This window comes from Fundulus heteroclitus, chromosome 17 (assembly GCF_011125445.2).
Source record: "Fundulus heteroclitus isolate FHET01 chromosome 17, MU-UCD_Fhet_4.1, whole genome shotgun sequence".
Taxonomy (NCBI): Eukaryota; Metazoa; Chordata; class Actinopteri; order Cyprinodontiformes; family Fundulidae; genus Fundulus; species Fundulus heteroclitus.
The window spans coordinates 11,084,765-11,102,092 of NC_046377.1; the positions used below are offsets into that span (position 1 = coordinate 11,084,765).

At 41.8% G+C, this 17,328-nt stretch overlaps 1 protein-coding gene across 2 annotated transcripts; it reads left to right on the forward strand.

Annotated features, from left to right (window-relative positions):
* The first annotated feature begins 509 nt into the window (after positions 1–509).
* Positions 510–17,267, forward strand: nudt4b (nudix (nucleoside diphosphate linked moiety X)-type motif 4b). Of its 2 annotated transcripts, XM_036148951.1 has the most exons (6): positions 510–723; positions 827–952; positions 9,091–9,201; positions 11,547–11,591; positions 11,736–11,823; positions 13,273–17,267. In XM_036148951.1, exons 2-6 carry the CDS (start codon positions 857–859, stop codon positions 13,491–13,493), a joined length of 561 nt encoding a protein of 186 aa, XP_036004844.1. In that variant the 5' UTR covers positions 510–723; positions 827–856; the 3' UTR covers positions 13,494–17,267. The 2 variants fall into 2 exon arrangements, with proteins under 2 accessions (XP_036004844.1, XP_012706671.1); XM_012851217.3 differs by having other exon boundaries at positions 510–952.
* Positions 17,268–17,328: the final 61 nt, after the last annotated feature.

The window sequence follows — 17,328 nt, forward strand, 5'->3', positions numbered from 1 at the left end:
TTTCTACTAACACCACGCCTGGGTTAACTGTAAAGCTGTCTACTGATATATTTTGGTTTTACAAGGTATGCTTCACAATAACCTCAACAGCTGCTCTCTGTTTTATGTAACCGGTTCGCATGGGGCTGGATCTGCAACATATGCTGCATATTTATAGCATGTGGTGTAACTATTAGACGAGTAAAGAAGCATTTTCTAAATCACAGTTTCACAAAAGTAACACCCCGTACACTTTTTTCCCCCCCCCCATTTTGTCATGTCACAACCACAATAATTTGTGTATTTTGTGGGGATTTTATGTAAACCTGGTCAACATATATATAAAAAAAAACCTCCCAAATTCATCTTAAGACCTTTTTCTGTCCTCATCAAACGGGGGATTGTGCTGTGAAATGCTCCTGCTGCACAGCCAGGACATGTTCATCAGCATTGTTTTGAGCAGCAGCGTAGCCCCGCCCACTCACGGGAGCTCAGCCAATGAGATCGTCGCTGCCTCAGATCTCCTGCATGTAAGGATCCAGAGGAGGGCTGAGGAGGTGTAGTCTTTATAAGATCTGTCTGTCCCCGCGGGACCTCACACATTTTTACCGTTGGCTACCTATTTTTTGTGTCGGGGCTGTTTTTCCTCTAAAAAGGGAAGCTGAATTTCATTGTTTTTGAGCGGGGATACCTCCTACAGAGCCTCGTCACTTCAGCTGATGACAGAAAACCTTGGACGCAGAGGCAAGCGGCGATGCGTCGGCACCGCTGTTAACTCTTTGGACTCAAACTGAACAGAAGCTTGTTTTTTTTTTTTGTTTTTTTGTTCTTGGTTTCCATAATCAAGAGGGACAGAGGCAAACTGAAGTCCGCAACGATGAAGCTGAAACCGAACCAGACCAGGACGTACGACGGAGAGGGGTTTATGATCAGAGCGGCGTGTCTGTGCTTCAAGAATGAACGGGAAGAGGAGGTATGAGACCCCGCGGTGTGCTGCTGATGCGTTTAATGTTCGGCGGGTGTGTTGTGAATCTCTGGCCTAGCTGCAGCCACTTCATTCTGGGGTCACCAATAAAACGTGCCAAACTCGTTTTTTTTTTATGTCACACGTTGGCGTTAACGAGTGGCTCCGCTGTTGTGTTGTACTGGCGGCCGCTCCTGTGTCGTAACGCCTCGAGTCTGTGCTGCTGTTGCCGCCGCCGCTGATGCGCCCGGGGCCAGCCAGTTTGGGCTAGTTTGGGGAGTACGTAGCGAGAAGAGAGAAAAAGGCGCCGATATCAAGCCGCGTATCTAGACGGCAACTGACAAGCGGTTCGCCTTTGCAAAATAAAACCCTCAAGTTCAGGGGCATGTTTTCGCAGTACGCAGTTATCGCGGAAATGCTTTTATTTTGAAGGTCAGGTTTTTAAACATCCGGCTAACTGTTTGCTAGCTTGCGTGAAACGGCGAAGCAAAGAGGGCGAGGCTTTCGGTTTTACACGTTTTATTTTAAAGCAGTTTAACGTCTCCTGTATAGTTAGGAGACAAAGATATGAGATATGGACCCTTTTTTTTGTAAACGTGTAAATCAGATGTAGCGTCACACAACGAGCCGACAGTTGCGTCAGCATCCATGATGACTGAGCGGGAGCCATTCATCCCGCCGCCGGCCTTCAGCAGCAACCAGCTGCGTAGCAGGCATGTTCAGAGGCTCTTAAAGGGACAGTAGCCTGAAAAATACTCACTTTACAAACTCTATTTTTTTTCTCCTGAAAATCTTGGAGATTATTTATTCCTGTAGTACGTGTGGAACTTTTTACATATTCCTATCTCACAAAAGTAAACAAATCAAAATTTATAAAAAGGAAAGTCTCATTACTTATGTTTATTGAGAGGATCTCTACTTCTGTAATTTACACTGTAATATTATCTAATTCATATATAAATGGAATTTATTTGGAATAAACACAAAAATGCCATAAGTAACATATCCCTCAAGGAAAGGGGAAAGAAAATATGCCACTGTTGAGTGGCCAGTCACAAGTGGCTGTCTGAAAATGTGTTTGGTTTGAGTGCAGACACACAGAAAGATACAAGACTCTTTTTAAGAGGAATAAACGTGTAATTTCAATGCATTTGGGAGGAGCTTAGACCGCTTGGATCAATAGTTTAAGCCAAGTCTGGTTTAGATGCCAATTAGAAGAAACATGGAAAAAAGCTATTTTTCATTATATATATATATATATATATATACAGTCACACACACAAACAAACACACGAGTGTTTGTCTACATTTTAAAAGAAAACTCACCAAAACTATGTACACCGTTTTTCATAACTTTTTGGAAGACATAAGCTCTTTATTTAATTTCCAACTTTATTTAATTTCCAATTTGTTTATCTGGTTATATATATATATATATATATATATATATATATATATATATATATATATATATATGGCATGGTAGTCTGCTCCAGATTTGATAAATCGAAGTCTTAAATATAATAAAGTTAAGCTGATCTAAGTGAACATAGATGTTGTGCCATAATCTGTGAAACATATAGATGATTAAACTAAACTACTTAAATGTTTTGTAATGAGATGTCCAAAATGTAAAATATACCAATATACTGATGAAATTTTAGCATAGTGTGGAGTATTTTAAAAAAAAAAAAAGTAAATTGTACCCACCTTAAAGTGAGAAGATGACTTTTATCTGGAGGCACAAGCAGAACAAAAACAACCATATAAAACTAGATCACAGCTGATCTACCCCCACCCCCCACCCTTCACTATGTTCACTGTCAGTTTCCTGCATGTTTTGGTTTTCGGCAACACCCATATCTATATTCACGACTTCATTTTCAAATTTGTCAGTGATATCTGTGTCTATGCAACAAAACTATTCCCTACATATAGTCTTGCCTGTCTAATAACTGCCTGATAGTTCAACACAGTTACCTCGCGCTCTGCATCGCTGCTTGGATATTCGTGTGCAAATAGTACGCAGCCATTTAGGCATGAAATTTGTTGGCTAAATCAGTGAAGAGATTTAGATATAACCTATTTGTGCATCCATGGTACAGCTGCACGCTTCTACCTGCATTCTTGACTAATGCTTGTCAGAACACATGCAGTGCCGTCTTCTCCAAATTACCCCAAACAGCGCTTTGTCGAATGAAAGTTCGGAGAATAATTCTGACAGAAGTGTGTCAACGTCACAACTCCCGGGAATTTCAGGTTGTGGCAGGTACTTTCGCAGTTATTGGGGCGGCGGTGGAGGCGAACCAGCGCGGCGCTTTGATTGTAACTGAGCTTTGCGTCGTGTATCTGGTTTCCTTAAACTCATGGCTGCAACACACACACACACACACAGACAGCCAGTCGTTCTCAGAAACATGATACCCGGCTGTTGTTTAATCGGAGCCATCGGGCTGTTTTGTTTTGGAGAGGGGGGGGAAAAAGGAGAAAGTGGAGCCCCCAGTCACAATGCTCTGTGACGGCAACTCAACAAACCCATAACGAGTTGGGACAATGAAGGGGGACAGCGGTGACAGCTAAGTAGGACGCCTAATTGCCTGGATCCACCGTCTTGGGTTCTCTGTAATTATTTTACGCTGTAAATATGCAGCGTCCAGTCCCAGAAAGCCTTTTTGCTCTAACGTTTGGTTTTAGCAGAAACTAAACTTCCCAGAGGTTTTCCAAAAAAGATGATGCAAGGTGAAACGTCCGGGTTTGCAGCCGAGTGATCTTGGAATATTCTCAGACGTCTGTTCCCCGACAATAATCGACCCAAACCACTTGTCAGTGGTAGTCTTGGTTAAATGAAAACGCAGCATACTAATGTGGTTAGTGATTGTTTAAAGAAAGAGCTTTCAACTAGGACTGGACGATATAGGGGGGGGGGAAAAGCATGTCGATAAAATATAAATCATATTTATCGATAATTATCAACAAATTCAAAACATGTATTTTCAGTGCAGCCCTGGCTATTTTATGCTGTTTATGCTTAGCGACCTGTTTTTAGATGCAGAACACACAAACACTGACTTCAAACTCAAACTTTTATTAAACCAACTTTTTACCAAAAAAGAAAAAACACCTGCTCTCTGAACTCTTTGAAGGAGGCGGGGCTTGGAAGCGGAGCATTCCTGCATCTGAGTTTGTGATTGGTTGACTGTAATATTAATCTACATGATAGGCTAGAATGCACAAGGAAGGAAAACTCTTATTCTGTTGGACTTTTTATTGACCCGTATTTTCTATCATCGATATACGTCTATGAATCGATGTATATCGTTATTGAATTATCGTCCAGCCCTACTTTCAACAAATTCCACTGTCTCTTTTACTACTATTGCACGAGAAGCTATAAGGGATACATTCAAAATGCTTCTCTTTTTACTTTTTGTGCTGCAATATGTGAATAATTCTTTATCTTACGAGCAGAGTCTATGTTAATACGTCAATATGTCCAGCCTTCCTGTTGTCTGCTGCAACAGGAAGCAACATTTAAGCCTTCTTCCCTCCGTAACAACATCCTCCCAAACGAGAGTTGTTTGCTGACCAGAGAACGATTGGATTTTTGAGTTTTGGACCGCTTCATCACTGGTCTGGGTTGTTCAAACTAAACATTGAAATGAAAGTTAAATCTGGACATTATCTAGACTATTTAAATGGCTCTTCTGTGGTAGCAGTGGCTTTTATTTGACAGCTAACTAACAGGAAAATGGGGGGGGCTGAGTGTGGTCCAATGGGCCGGGAAGCGAACCCAGGACCGAGGCCTCCGTACATGGGTTGCATTGCTTCTTTGTGTTTAGCGTTACAAATGTGTATCATGATTTTGTCCTCATTTAAGGTTAAAGTTAACTCCTGCATTGATCATCATTGTTGGATGAGGCGTTTTCTGTAGAGCGGCCTTTTCCAAAGGTCACCGGTTCAAAACCCATGCTGGTCCCTGAGGGATGAGTTAAAAGCAGAGACAAATTTCCCCTCTGTGGAACCAGAAAGGGAAATATTGCTTTATTCTCTCACATTTAACGTTCCACTGTTTATTTATTGCGTAATCCGGTGGCTTCGGTCCTGTTTTAGCAGCCCTTTACTTCGCGCCTCCCGTCAGTCCCTCCTCCCGGGTGCCATGCCCGCTCCGGCATCCGGAGCCGTCTTTATGTGACAGCTACCAGGCGTTCCTCTTTAGGGAGAAGCAGGAACTGTTTGTGTCCTCCGAGATATTCCTGCCTGTTGTACCTGTCTGGCAACTGTCATCACCTGGATTTAGTCACACATGCAAGTCGTCTGTCGTACGCCAAAAAGCGTACGACAGGGCGATTTTCGGGGCGATTTCTGGCTAACCGGCGTTATCATGACACAGGCAGGTTTTAACGCTGCAGTACGGCGTTCCCTCCCCTTCGTCTCGACCCTCTTGGACAAATGCACGCGGGGCTTGCCGTGGTAAGGTTTCAGCTGTCAGCTGACTGTTGACCCGGCTCTCATCAGGATGCGAGTTATTTTGTTTTTGGCTCTCGGGGGGGCCCCAGCTTCAAATCACTGCCTGCGTGGTGTGAGCCCCTCCTCCCTGTGGGTAAGGATCAGAGGGAAAATAACTCCTGGCATGAGGGGGCGGAAATTGATTCGCTGTCCAAAATCGTTTTTGTTGCATGAGGATTTTTATTTTCTGCACGTTCATTTCCAAATAAAAAAACAAATGCATGAATAAATAACGTGCTGCTGACCGATCTGGCTCCCCTCTCTGGCAACGACAACAAAAACCCGCTAAAAACGGAGCGAGCAGAGCAGGAATCTCTTTTTGTCCTCGCTGCCACCGGAAGCTTTTTGTTTTGTATACATCGCTCCCCGTCTGCTCAGAATGCGTCCACGACTGTGAGCTCCCCTTAAGCCCCGCTGGCTGCAGGTCAGCAGACTCACATTGTTGGACAGATGGGGAGGAGAGAGAGACAGAGAGAGAGGGAAAAAAATGTTTTAATCTGACAGAAGCAAGCTAATCAAGAGATAAACCCGACGTTACAGTAATGAAAAAGAAGCTCTAGGCTCCTGAGGGAATGTTTAGGCAGCCCAGGAAAGATGGGGATTTGATGTAATTATTTCCAGGTCTGGGTAAGTATGGAAACGCTCTCCTTCCTGTCGCACTATATAAATGCAACACCCTTTAAACCTTTTTGCTTCTTTATAAACAGCTTTTTATAGTGTGTTTTTTTCTGTACAGACCAACATAAAGTAGCGGGATAAGTGAGAAGTACCGTGTTCTTCGGACTATAAGGCGCACTTAAAATCCTTACCTTTTCTCAAAAATTTATGTTATGCCTTCATATATGATTACCGTCGTGCTTACTGACTTATTTTTATGTGGTACAATGGGCTCAAAAATCTTTAAAATGTGTAAGTACGACTTTGGTCAGCTCAATGGATAACCAGAGCATTACGGTAAACTGTGTCATTACCTGATAGGACCCCTGAGCTGTCTACAAGACTGCCTGACTGTAATGACTGATCTAGAAGTGCGTTAATGTAATGCTGCTAGCTCCTGGAGTACATGCTAGCAACAATAAATCTAGTAAGTCTTTCAGGAGAGAGCTGTGTAAACGAGGGGAAAAGTGATATTACACACTTGGGAAGAAATGGCTCTGGAGGAGCTGCAGAAATCCACGGCTCAGGTCACCGTGAGCTCATCATCCATCTACCCGTCCATCTTTATACCCCTATCTGTCTTGCGGGTTTTAATTTTAAAGCTCAACTTTGGTTGAAATATCTGCAGGTGTGAACTGAGAACAAAAAAATTATAATTTTAATTATAAAAATTAAAATTGACGGCTAAATTAGGACTGGAACTGATTTGAATTCTGACGTGAAAAGTGTGCGGCAGACCCGAGGCGACGAAATCATTCTTAAACTGGAGACGTTATATTGTGGTAATATCTTTACCAGTTTAATTTAAACATTCAGACAATGACCAAAGTTCAGTTTCAGCTCACCTTCACATTACACAGCCCTCTTAAAGGGGTCACAAAGTTCAAGTTTGCACACCTCTCTCAGTTCTCACTCTCCTGGGAAGACGTCATCTGCTGTCGGTGGAAACGTTTTCTTCCTTTAGTGGATGCACTGCTGCAAAAAAAAAAACGTTGGAAACACACTGGATCCCAATTAAAAAAAACAATCGTGCTGCGTCGTCCCTACTGACACCAAATGGGGGACGTCTTAGGATCAAAAGGTTGATGAAAACAATCAACCCACAGAGGGCTTAATGCCAAGTCACAGAAAGAAGTGAAACTGAACAACTGATTCGACCGGTTAGTCTGTCTTGCTAATATCCCGTTGCAGCAGTCTCACAGTGACAATCGGTAGTTTGTATGAATGCCTGAGGCAGCGAGATGCAGATGGTCTCCTGGGGTGTCCTCCTCCCAGATCCTGACCAGGGCATCACTGAGCTCCTGGACGTCGGACGGAGCTAAACACGACGTCCCAGAGACCATCCAATGGGTTTAGGTTAGGGAAGCAAGGAGCCGGGTCACTGGTACCAATCCCTTCATCCTGCAGGACCTGCCTGTTAGGGTTGGGGAATTGAAAAGATTTTCACGATTCTGATTCCCTTATCGATTCTCTTTTCGATTCCAATTTGGGGGGAAAAAGGAGAACAAACAGTTTGATAATGAGCATCAACTTTGTTTACTTAACTATCACACGACCTTACAAACTAACAAGGTCAAGATGTCCACAGCAAATGTGCAACTGGAGTAACATTTATATTTGTTTAAATAAAAAAAGGAATATAAGAACAAACTTAAATACAGTAGATGAGTTGTTTGTAATACAAGAAAATGTAAGTTTGTTGTGACAGTTGCTTATTAATCTCTCTTTAGATAACCTCAGTCATCTAAATCTAAAGGAGAAGCCATCCGTTTAATGAAAAAGCATCACTGTACAATTTTGGGAAATAAACAAATCTCCCCCTGATTTAAATAAACAAGTGTCACCTTTCTCTCGCTCCCTGAACTGCGGAGCAACTTCGTAGCGTGTTTCCTTACATCCATTGCAATGCCTAGAATCATGTAAGAATTCCAGCTACCAGTAGTTCTAATTAAACATGTTACCAATGAAGGGCTGGATTAATGAGAAAGGCACACTCCCTTAATAACCCCAAAGAGAGGTAGGAAAATGGTTTATTTCCAGAAATGGCATATGATTTACTAGGAACCAGCCAGTGATGTAAAACTAGCTACTTAGAGTTGCCTTCCATGCTGGTCGTAACTTTAGCTTCTGTCCGGTAAGAATCAAAAACACGACATTCATTAAATTGTATGCCATGTTGTGTGCGCAGGTGTTTCTGCCTGTTGGCTCTATTTCCTCTCGCGGATGTATATGCCATTTTGCAATGATTGCAAAGCGCCTCGTTGCCATCTTTCTCTTCCTTAAAATGAAGCTAAACTTTCCCGTTTACCCGATGGGGCGGCATTTTTTTTTTGTTTTGCTTTAAAGCCTGGTCACGTCGTGCGCAAGTTACGCACACGTGCTTACTGAACGCCGTGTGCGTAACTTGCGTATAAAACGTGTGCGTAACTTGCGTAAAAAAAATAACAGGTGTAGGAAATTCATCCCGACACCTAATGGCAGCCAGGATGAGCATCCGTTGGTTTTGGCCTCCCAGCCCTGGTTCAACTCTTCAGAGGAGGCTCATCAGAGGGCCTCCTGTAGCTGCGGCCACAATCCCATTAGAGCAAAGTAAGGAAAGCTATGCGAAAGCTTCGCTCGGATTAAGTGACAGCCTGACTCCTCCGGCAGATTACTGCTGCTCGCTGGAGGTGGATTTCACCATCTGCCGCTCAAGCTGCCCGAGGCACGTTTCTGTCGTTGACGCACACGACTGATGTGGAGCGTGGCGTATATCGCCGATTCAATCTGACCCGAAACACTCCGGCTTTATGGAAACTTTCAGAATGTCTGGGCAAATGTGCCAAAAGTCTCGAGTCTGTTCTGATCGCTAAGATGGACCAGAGTGCCCCGCATCTCTGGTGTAGTTCAAACACCAGAGGATATCTTCACTTTAGCTTGTTTTATCGTGAATAAAGGGGATCAACACGCTGTTTTATTAACGTGTTTTTTTTCTTCTTCTTTAGGTTCTTTTGGTCAGCAGCAGTCGGCACCCGGACCAGTGGATCGTTCCTGGAGGAGGGATGGAGCCCGAGGAGGAGCCGTGGGGCGCTGCGGTGCGAGAAGTCTTTGAGGAGGTCAGTAAATGGGTGGCCATGTTTTTAGTGTCGCGGGTCCTCCACACCAGACCGTCACACAGAGCACACGGTTCGTGCACTGCTCTATTTTTGTAAATGCTCGCCGCCCGCTGCGTTTAAACGCACCTTTAAATCGGCCGTCCCCGACCTCTTGGTTCCCTTTTCGGCCCTTTTCTCTTAGTCACTCTTCAAAATGGGAACGGCGTGAGAACGTGAAAGACACAGAGCAGGTTACACAGGGTCTACTCTACTGCCATGTACCACTCTCTTCCCCATTTTGAAGAGTGCCTAAAAGAAATGGGCCCTTATGTCATATTTATATTGCAGGAAAACCAAAGGCCATTACTGATTAAAAGTACTAGACCAGGGGTGTCAAACTCATTTTGGTTGAGGGGCCGCATTCAGCTTAATCTGATCTCAAGAGGGCCACACGAGTAAACCCATTGCAAGATTAAATAGAACTAATAAATGTGGACTTGTTGTTGATTTTTATATTAAATTCATTTCACTTTTACACAATATATTATGAATAACCTCAGCGTTTTTAAGAAAAGTATGTGCAATTTCAACAATACTTTTACTCAGTTAAACATTTACTTAAGTGCATTATGCATAAGAACTGATCACAGTGATTGTACAATGTTGAAAAATATGTATTCACATTTTTTGGAACTTAAAAACACTGTCCTGCATGACAAAATACATCAAACAGATAAAAATTAAGAAATGATTTAAATTTTTCCACACCTGAAGCTTAATCTGCTAATTAAAACACAGCGCCCCTCGTGGACAATATAGGAACTGCAGATTTTCAATTAAACGAAGTACATGTTTTTTTTAAATAATTGTTTTATCATTCTCTTTCTTTTATCTCCTCTTTCTTTCACCTTTTGTTTTTATTTTCTTCTTGTTCTTCCTTTTTTCTCCTACTTTCCCATTGTAGTGTCCATATCATTTGAGATTCCCCGCATGAATCATAATAAAACTATTCACATTCATAAATCAAGCGGAGCACTATGGCAAAAGCAGTACTGCTCCACTTGTGAAAGTCAAATCTGATGAGCTCTTTTTGGCATTAAGACAACAATTCTTATTGACAGAAAGGACACTTTTTTTTTAATAATGATAATGCATTTAGCCACAGGGCCGGACTAAATTGTTCGGCGGGCCAGATCCGGCCCGCGGGCCGTATGTTTGACACCCCTGACCTAGACGCCCTGATCAACTTAAAAATCTAGTGTAATTTACATTAATAGCACCTGTTGAGGTTGGCGTGAAGTCTTGCAAATGCCATAGGTCAGTCTTAATAAACTGAGGGCGTCCCGTCACAGAACGGCCAGGAGGCGGAGCTGTGTGTTTGGAAGCGTTACACACTCCGATGGAGAGATCTTTAAATGGCCACAGCGACAGTATCTCGGTCACTCGGGCAGGGTGGGGTGGGGGGGTCCCCTGGCATTTCAGAGGTCCCGCTGTTTGAGAACCGCTTGTTCTTTGCCGCGTCAGCAATCTAAACTTTGGATCTGAAGACACACTCGGCCGTCGCCGCCTCCTCCTCCGCCGGCGGACACATCAGCGGACAGGCTGACGCTTGTGAAGCCTGCAGGGAAGCGGGAAGGACAGATGTCACGGGGGTCCCGGCAGAACATTTGATACCTGTCGAGTACGTCCTGGCTGGAAAATAACGCTTATGAAAGAGACATAATGGCCTTCCTGTAATGGGGGAGACAGCGGAGGGTTTCACCCAGGCGATAAGACACTGCAGATGATAAACGTGGCTCTTATCGTGCTATAAACTGTGTGTGAAGACCTCATTTAACATTTGTACGCTCCTTTAGACATTATTACCCCTGAAAGGGGGGGGGGGGGGTGATTAGAGCAACAACAAACACGACACAAGCATCCCTCTGTGTGTTTGCCCAGCGCCTTTCAAAAGTATTCATACCCCTCACTTGTTTCTTATGTCCCATTATAGCCATAAACTTTTAGGTTTTATTACGTTTTTTATGTGTTAGACATGCATGGTCAGCCTTGCTGTAAGTTAAAATGGGGAAAATTGTCGTCAACACACGAATACATGTTAATCTAGACCCTTATATTTTAATTTATTCTGGGGGGTTCAGTGTTGGTTTGTAAAATTTAGTAAATGTAAAAAAAAAAAAAAAACAATGTTAAAAGGGTATGAATACTTTTAATAAGGCACTGTATTTTAGAGCATGGAGGGTTTAAGTTATTCATAGGGTTGGATTTGCATCTTTATATTAATATGCAATGCAGAATTCCTGTTTTTACAAAGAATGAATTAACAGAGAAGGAATCAGCTTTTTTTTCTTTAATTTGCTCCCCAGGCTGGTGTGAAGGGCAAGCTTGGGCGCCTGCTTGGTGTATTTGAGGTAAGCTCCTTTTTATATATGTTTGTAAAAAAAAAAAAAAAAAAAAACTATTGAATGACATTTTAATAAAATTTACATGTAAAATCAAAATGTAACTTGACTGTAATTCAAAAAATGCATCAATGTTTATTTTTATCTTTATAGCAAAACAAGGATCGGAAGCACCGGACGTACGTGTATGTGTTGACTGTGACGGAGACGTTCGAGGCCTGGGAGGACTCCGTTAACATAGGTGCGGCTTCTCTTCACACGTGCCTCTCTCTCTCTCTGCTGCGCCACATATCCTGCACGGCCTTTTTATTTATGTGGCGGCCGGCAGAGACCGAGTGGGAATGCGGTGATAACAGGACCGTAAATCCTGGCCATGGCTGCAGTGAACTGCTACAGTCCCAGCTGCGGGTACCTCGACTTTGTAGGTAGAAGACGTTCCCTGCAGACCCTAATAAAGTTTTAATTTTAATTGATCAATTAAATAAATTTAAAAAATGATTCATCCTAAAGAGAAATTAAATGCTGGTGTAACTCAGGGGTTTCTTCAGCAAGTTGTTTTAGGGCAGTGGTTCTTAAATATTTACTGTTACGTCGTCCCCCCCTCCCAACAAAATGGGTCAGAAATAAAACTTTTTTTTTGTTTTGATGCATTTAAGCAGTCGTTCTGAAAATGACCCGGTATCCCTTTGAAACAACGTTTGTAACAACTACAATGTTTCAACATTGTCGCACTTTTTAAACTATCATATTAACAAGAATATAATTGGCCTTTAGCCCGACTCTTACCTGTAGTCAACTTTTAACTATGACCCTCATGTGGCAAAGATCATATCAAGCCATGAATATTAAAGACAGGCTTCAGTTACATTAAGTTTTGTTCTTTTTTAGGTGTTTATTAATAGTATTCATCATACTTCTGACCGTAGGTACAGACCAAACAGCAGGGGGTGCTGTTGTCACATTTATAAGGCCTGTATTTTCTGGACAAAAAAAAAAAAAAGCCAAAGCTGTTGTGCACCAGAGGAGATCATACTTTCCACAACTCTCCCTTCTTGTATTCGGCTTCACATTTGTGTCTCCAGTGCAGTCTGTTGTCCAGGTGAACACAGAGGTATTTATACTCCTCCACCATCTTGGAGTTCATTCAAAGTTGTTGCCCAAAGATTTTACCTTTGCCCACGATGATTACTAGAAGACGTGTCTTTAATTTCCTCCGTCTCTCTCTCTCTCTCTCTCTCCCCCTCTTACTCCTGCTCTGCATCCTCGGCGCCTCCTTTTCAGCTCATGTGGGATTCGGTGATGTTGTTGAAGTATTATTTCAGCCTTTGAGATGTTAATCAGCGGCTCCCGGTTGTACAGAAAACAACTTGTTGCTACGGTTACGCCTCATAACAAATGTCCAAAAAAACTGAAGAGAGAGGAAAAAAACAACAAAAAAAACTTTTAGCTGCACAGCCTCCAACACCAGTGGAAAAAAAAAAATCAGCCTTGATCTGCAGAACGGAGAACGTTCCTTTTTTAAAAAGAATCGCAGGATAAAAACAACAGAGCTGCTCTAACATGCAGCCGCCTTGTGCAGCGCAATATCCTCCTAACCTGCAGGAAAATGTATGCCGTGTTGTGCCTGCTGCAAACTTGTTGTTGCCGTTTAGTCTTCCAACACGTGCCTGTGCTGTGTCTCCATCTGCAGGCCGGAAGCGGGAGTGGTTCACCGTGGAGGACGCCATCAAAGTGCTGCAGAGCCACAAACCCGTGCACGCCGAGTACCTGCGGAGGCTGCAGCTCAGCTGCTCCCCCACCAACGGCAACTCCATCCTCCCGAGCCCCCCTCCGAACGACAACTACCCCAACTACAGCACGACCACCGGCGCCCCCTCGACGGGCAGCGTGCTGGGCCCCTCCTGCAGATAGGACCCCCGCCGCGCTCTCCTGTCCCGACTGGGGACAGCTTACAGAAAGTCTGTACAGTCTCCTGCATGAATCTAAAGACTTCTCAGAGCCCCGGCTCGCCTGTATTTATTGTTTCTTACCCTCGCTGCAAGACTGAACAAAGCTGTTGCCAAGGACCGCGGCGAAAAGACTTCCCGGGAAGCGGTCGCGTCGCAGACAATTCCCAGACTGCAGTGCGGGGCAGAGGACGCCGCCGGTGGTGTGGATGAACTTTAACTATGGGATGCCTTACCGAAACTTTGTACGAATGTCAAATCTTAGGTCGTTCTATTTCACCGACAGTCACAGTTACCTTTTTAGTGGCGTCATGCGGCCTGTGGAGGGTGGGGGGGAGAGGGGGTAGCTGGCTCCCAGAGCACATTGGTGTGCAGAATGTTTCCATGGTGACGTCATCAACACGTGATGGTAACGGCAAATATATTACACGTGAATATTTATTAAAAAGAAAACACCTTCACGTTCATCCCTTTGCTCCATCACATGTAAACTTTGATTCTTTTTTTTTTTTTTTTTTTTTTTAAGAATACATAATATAAAGATAAATTGGCTATAAAATCTGCTTTCCTGCATTGCTTTTCAAAATGAGCGATGACCTAAAATGAGTCGTTTTGGGGGGGAAATTAATAAAGTTTTCTATACATTCTACCTCAGTGAACTTAAACTGGATACGATCTTCCTGTTTGGTGACCTTTTCTGACACAATGCTACTAATTAAAATTCAGCCTGCAGCGTTACCTAACTAATGTGTGCTAGTTATCAGTGCTCTACAGTCTGGTGTTAAATCATGCAGGCTGCAGCTCTGGTTTTATTCTGCAGAGAACGATGCTGAAGTAGAGATGCACTGATCAGTTGGCCAGGGATCAAAATTTGACTTTTTCTTCTTCATTGGTGCTGAATTGTGATCAAGTACCAAATTATATATATATATATAAAAAATTCTACTATACATCAAAACTGAAACTGTTTCCCCATTGGTCAACAAGCACACACCCCTGGAATTAGAATATTTTCATTTTTTTCTCTATGTCTGCATAAGTATGGAAAATGGTTTGAGTTTTCAGACTTTTATTGCTTGTTCCAATTTTCTGAATGATTTAATTTTCTCTAAATCTGAATAATACATTTTTTTTTCTCAGTTGATTTCTGTTTAAATTGCATCCTTATTCTTTTATTTACAACATCAAACATTGCTTTTCTGTTCGCCTCACTCATGAGTTTTTGAGTTGGACTCGAAAATGAGTGAACTGAACATTTAAAGATCCAGGAAGTGTCACTTCACGGCTGTTTTGACCACTCGACTTTCTTAAATATTGGTTCTTGAACCGGGTCTGAGTAAGATGCCATAAAAAGTATTGCAATTCCTTTTTTTCATTCATTTTTAAATGATCATAATTAAGGAGTCACAAAGGAAAATAATCAATATTCACTGTTAAATAATTGAGGTTCGACAAGTGAACGTGTTGTATAGATTGTGAAATGGAGCGAATTGATGTTGGTCCAGGTTCCAAAATAAAAGCTGTGAAATCATCCTTCACCACCCCGAGAGAATCATAATCCTACTTTAGTGCTGGGTTGTTTCATTCATTTGAAAGACAAAGTAATTTAAAAAAAAAAAAAGCTAGAAAGGATGTGATGTTGAAGTATTAAATCAATAGGAAACCTTTAATTTGATGCAGTTTGAGTTTAATAACCAACAAATAAGCGTTAAAGGCGTATGTGTTCGATTCATCAATGATCTTGTAATTCTTTCATCTCTGTTCAAATCAAGACTACCTCTTTTACTAAGCCTGCGGTACATTTTCCCCCCTTTCATGTTTGTGTTAGCCTGTTTTTTTTTTTTTTTTTTTTTTAATTGAAAGTCAAACCTCAAAGAAAATAGGAACTCTGTACTGGCCCAGAAAAGTCTGATTGTTGCATCTTCGAATGAAACAGACTTCTGCAAAACATTAATGTATTAGGTGGTGATTGTCTGCTCTTTCCATGAACATCGCTTTATTTTATAATTTTGTTTCCCCTTGTGGTACTTTAAAGCAGTCTGATAAAGAGGTCTAGTAAAAAAGATGCATCTACCAGTGATTATTCTCTCATGACAAATGAATCTATAGGTAAATATTCTAGTTTTCTCTGAATAAACTTTTCTAGAGGGATCTTAAGGCCCTTTTTTTGGCTATGAGACCCTGAGCTTAATTTTTTAGAACCTTGTATTTAACCCCAACCTAAATATTTTCTTCTGTGCTTCTGGTGTACAACATTGTTTTTTTTTGTTTAAGATTACATCCGCTTAGAGGATCTTTATCTTTTCTTTATGAAAAGTGTTTATTTCAACCAGTAAAAACCATAACTGATGATTCTCTCACAGCGATTACACCACAGAGCTTATTTAGAGTTGATCGTATTAGGCATGACAACTTATGATTTCACAGCGGTTACACCCTGAAACAGAACGATCGTCTCTTTAAAGTAGGAGAAATCTCCACCCAGAAGTTCAGGGACAATGGAAATCTACTGGACCTCGTTATTTTATTTTATTTTTTTTTATTTCTTGGGAGGTCAGTATCTATGTGTTTTGTTTTTTGTTTTTTTTGGCAAAGGCATCGGAAACTGAGAAGATAAATAATAGCTCTAGAAAAGTTCCTGCAGTCGAAATGTGCCTAGAGTTTTCGAGAAAACGCTTCCACAAAGTAAAGTCCGCATTTATCATGAATTTCTATGTCCCGTGTAAACTGCATCCAGATTGAAAACGCGAAGAAACACCGTCACCTGTACGAAAACGGCCATCCCACCTTTTTGCCTCGACGGCTGAATGAACGCTCGAGACGCGTGGATAACTGAGGCGTTGTGAAGTGTGTTTTTAACCTGTACGTTTTCTCTTTTAATGTTTTCTATAGTTTTTTTTTTTAAAATGACGCACAAGCTGCACGTGTACAGTGTGGGATGTTTATGAAGCGGAAGGAGCGCACAGTGTCATCCATAGGAAAAACACAAAGCTTCCCTTCCAAATCGAGTATTTGTTTGCTTTCTGACTCACTGAAAAACCTGCAAAGAATGAAAATACAATGGGTCTCACCTTATGCCGAGGCTAAAATAACTATTTTTTAAATAAAACGTGAGAGTGGTTTTTGAGAAAAACAAAAACATCAGATATAGTTGTCTTTTTTTTTAATTTTAAAACAAAAAATAATAAAGTGTTTCAGCCTCTTACACTGGCAGACCAAACAGTTTTCCAATATTCGTCTCCTTCTCCCATCACTGTGTTTTGTCTCCATCACACAATCTTCTCTCTTGTAATGTAAACGTTGACTGAGCTGTTAATCTACTTTCTGTCTGTGTGTATATATTTATTACGAGAGATGAATTTAAAATTTTACGTGCCAAATATCAAAATCTGTGCTATAGTAGGGGGGGGGGGAATATCATCTATTTGGGCTAAAATAGATATTAAACTCTAACCTTGATGAGTTTCTTCACACTATGTTAAATGTTCTACGTAGAAAAGATTTATTTTGTTAAAGACCGCATTTTTAGCTTTTTACGGTCGTATTCTTCACCGTCTAACTGGTGGGTTAGTTCTGCCTGAATGTTTTGAGTCTTAGCCGACACCCATCTGGTCTTATTCCTGTCGAGAAGCTTTTTAACCAATGGCGAATGAAGGTGTTCTTACAGTTTATCATGATGTAATGTGAACGTGATCTGGACTGGAGACAAAAGAGTGCATTAAAGGAAAGAACAACTTAACTCTAACCGTTGTGGAGCGTTCATTAATGTGGAGGCTATATGTGTTGTGATTAATGGATCC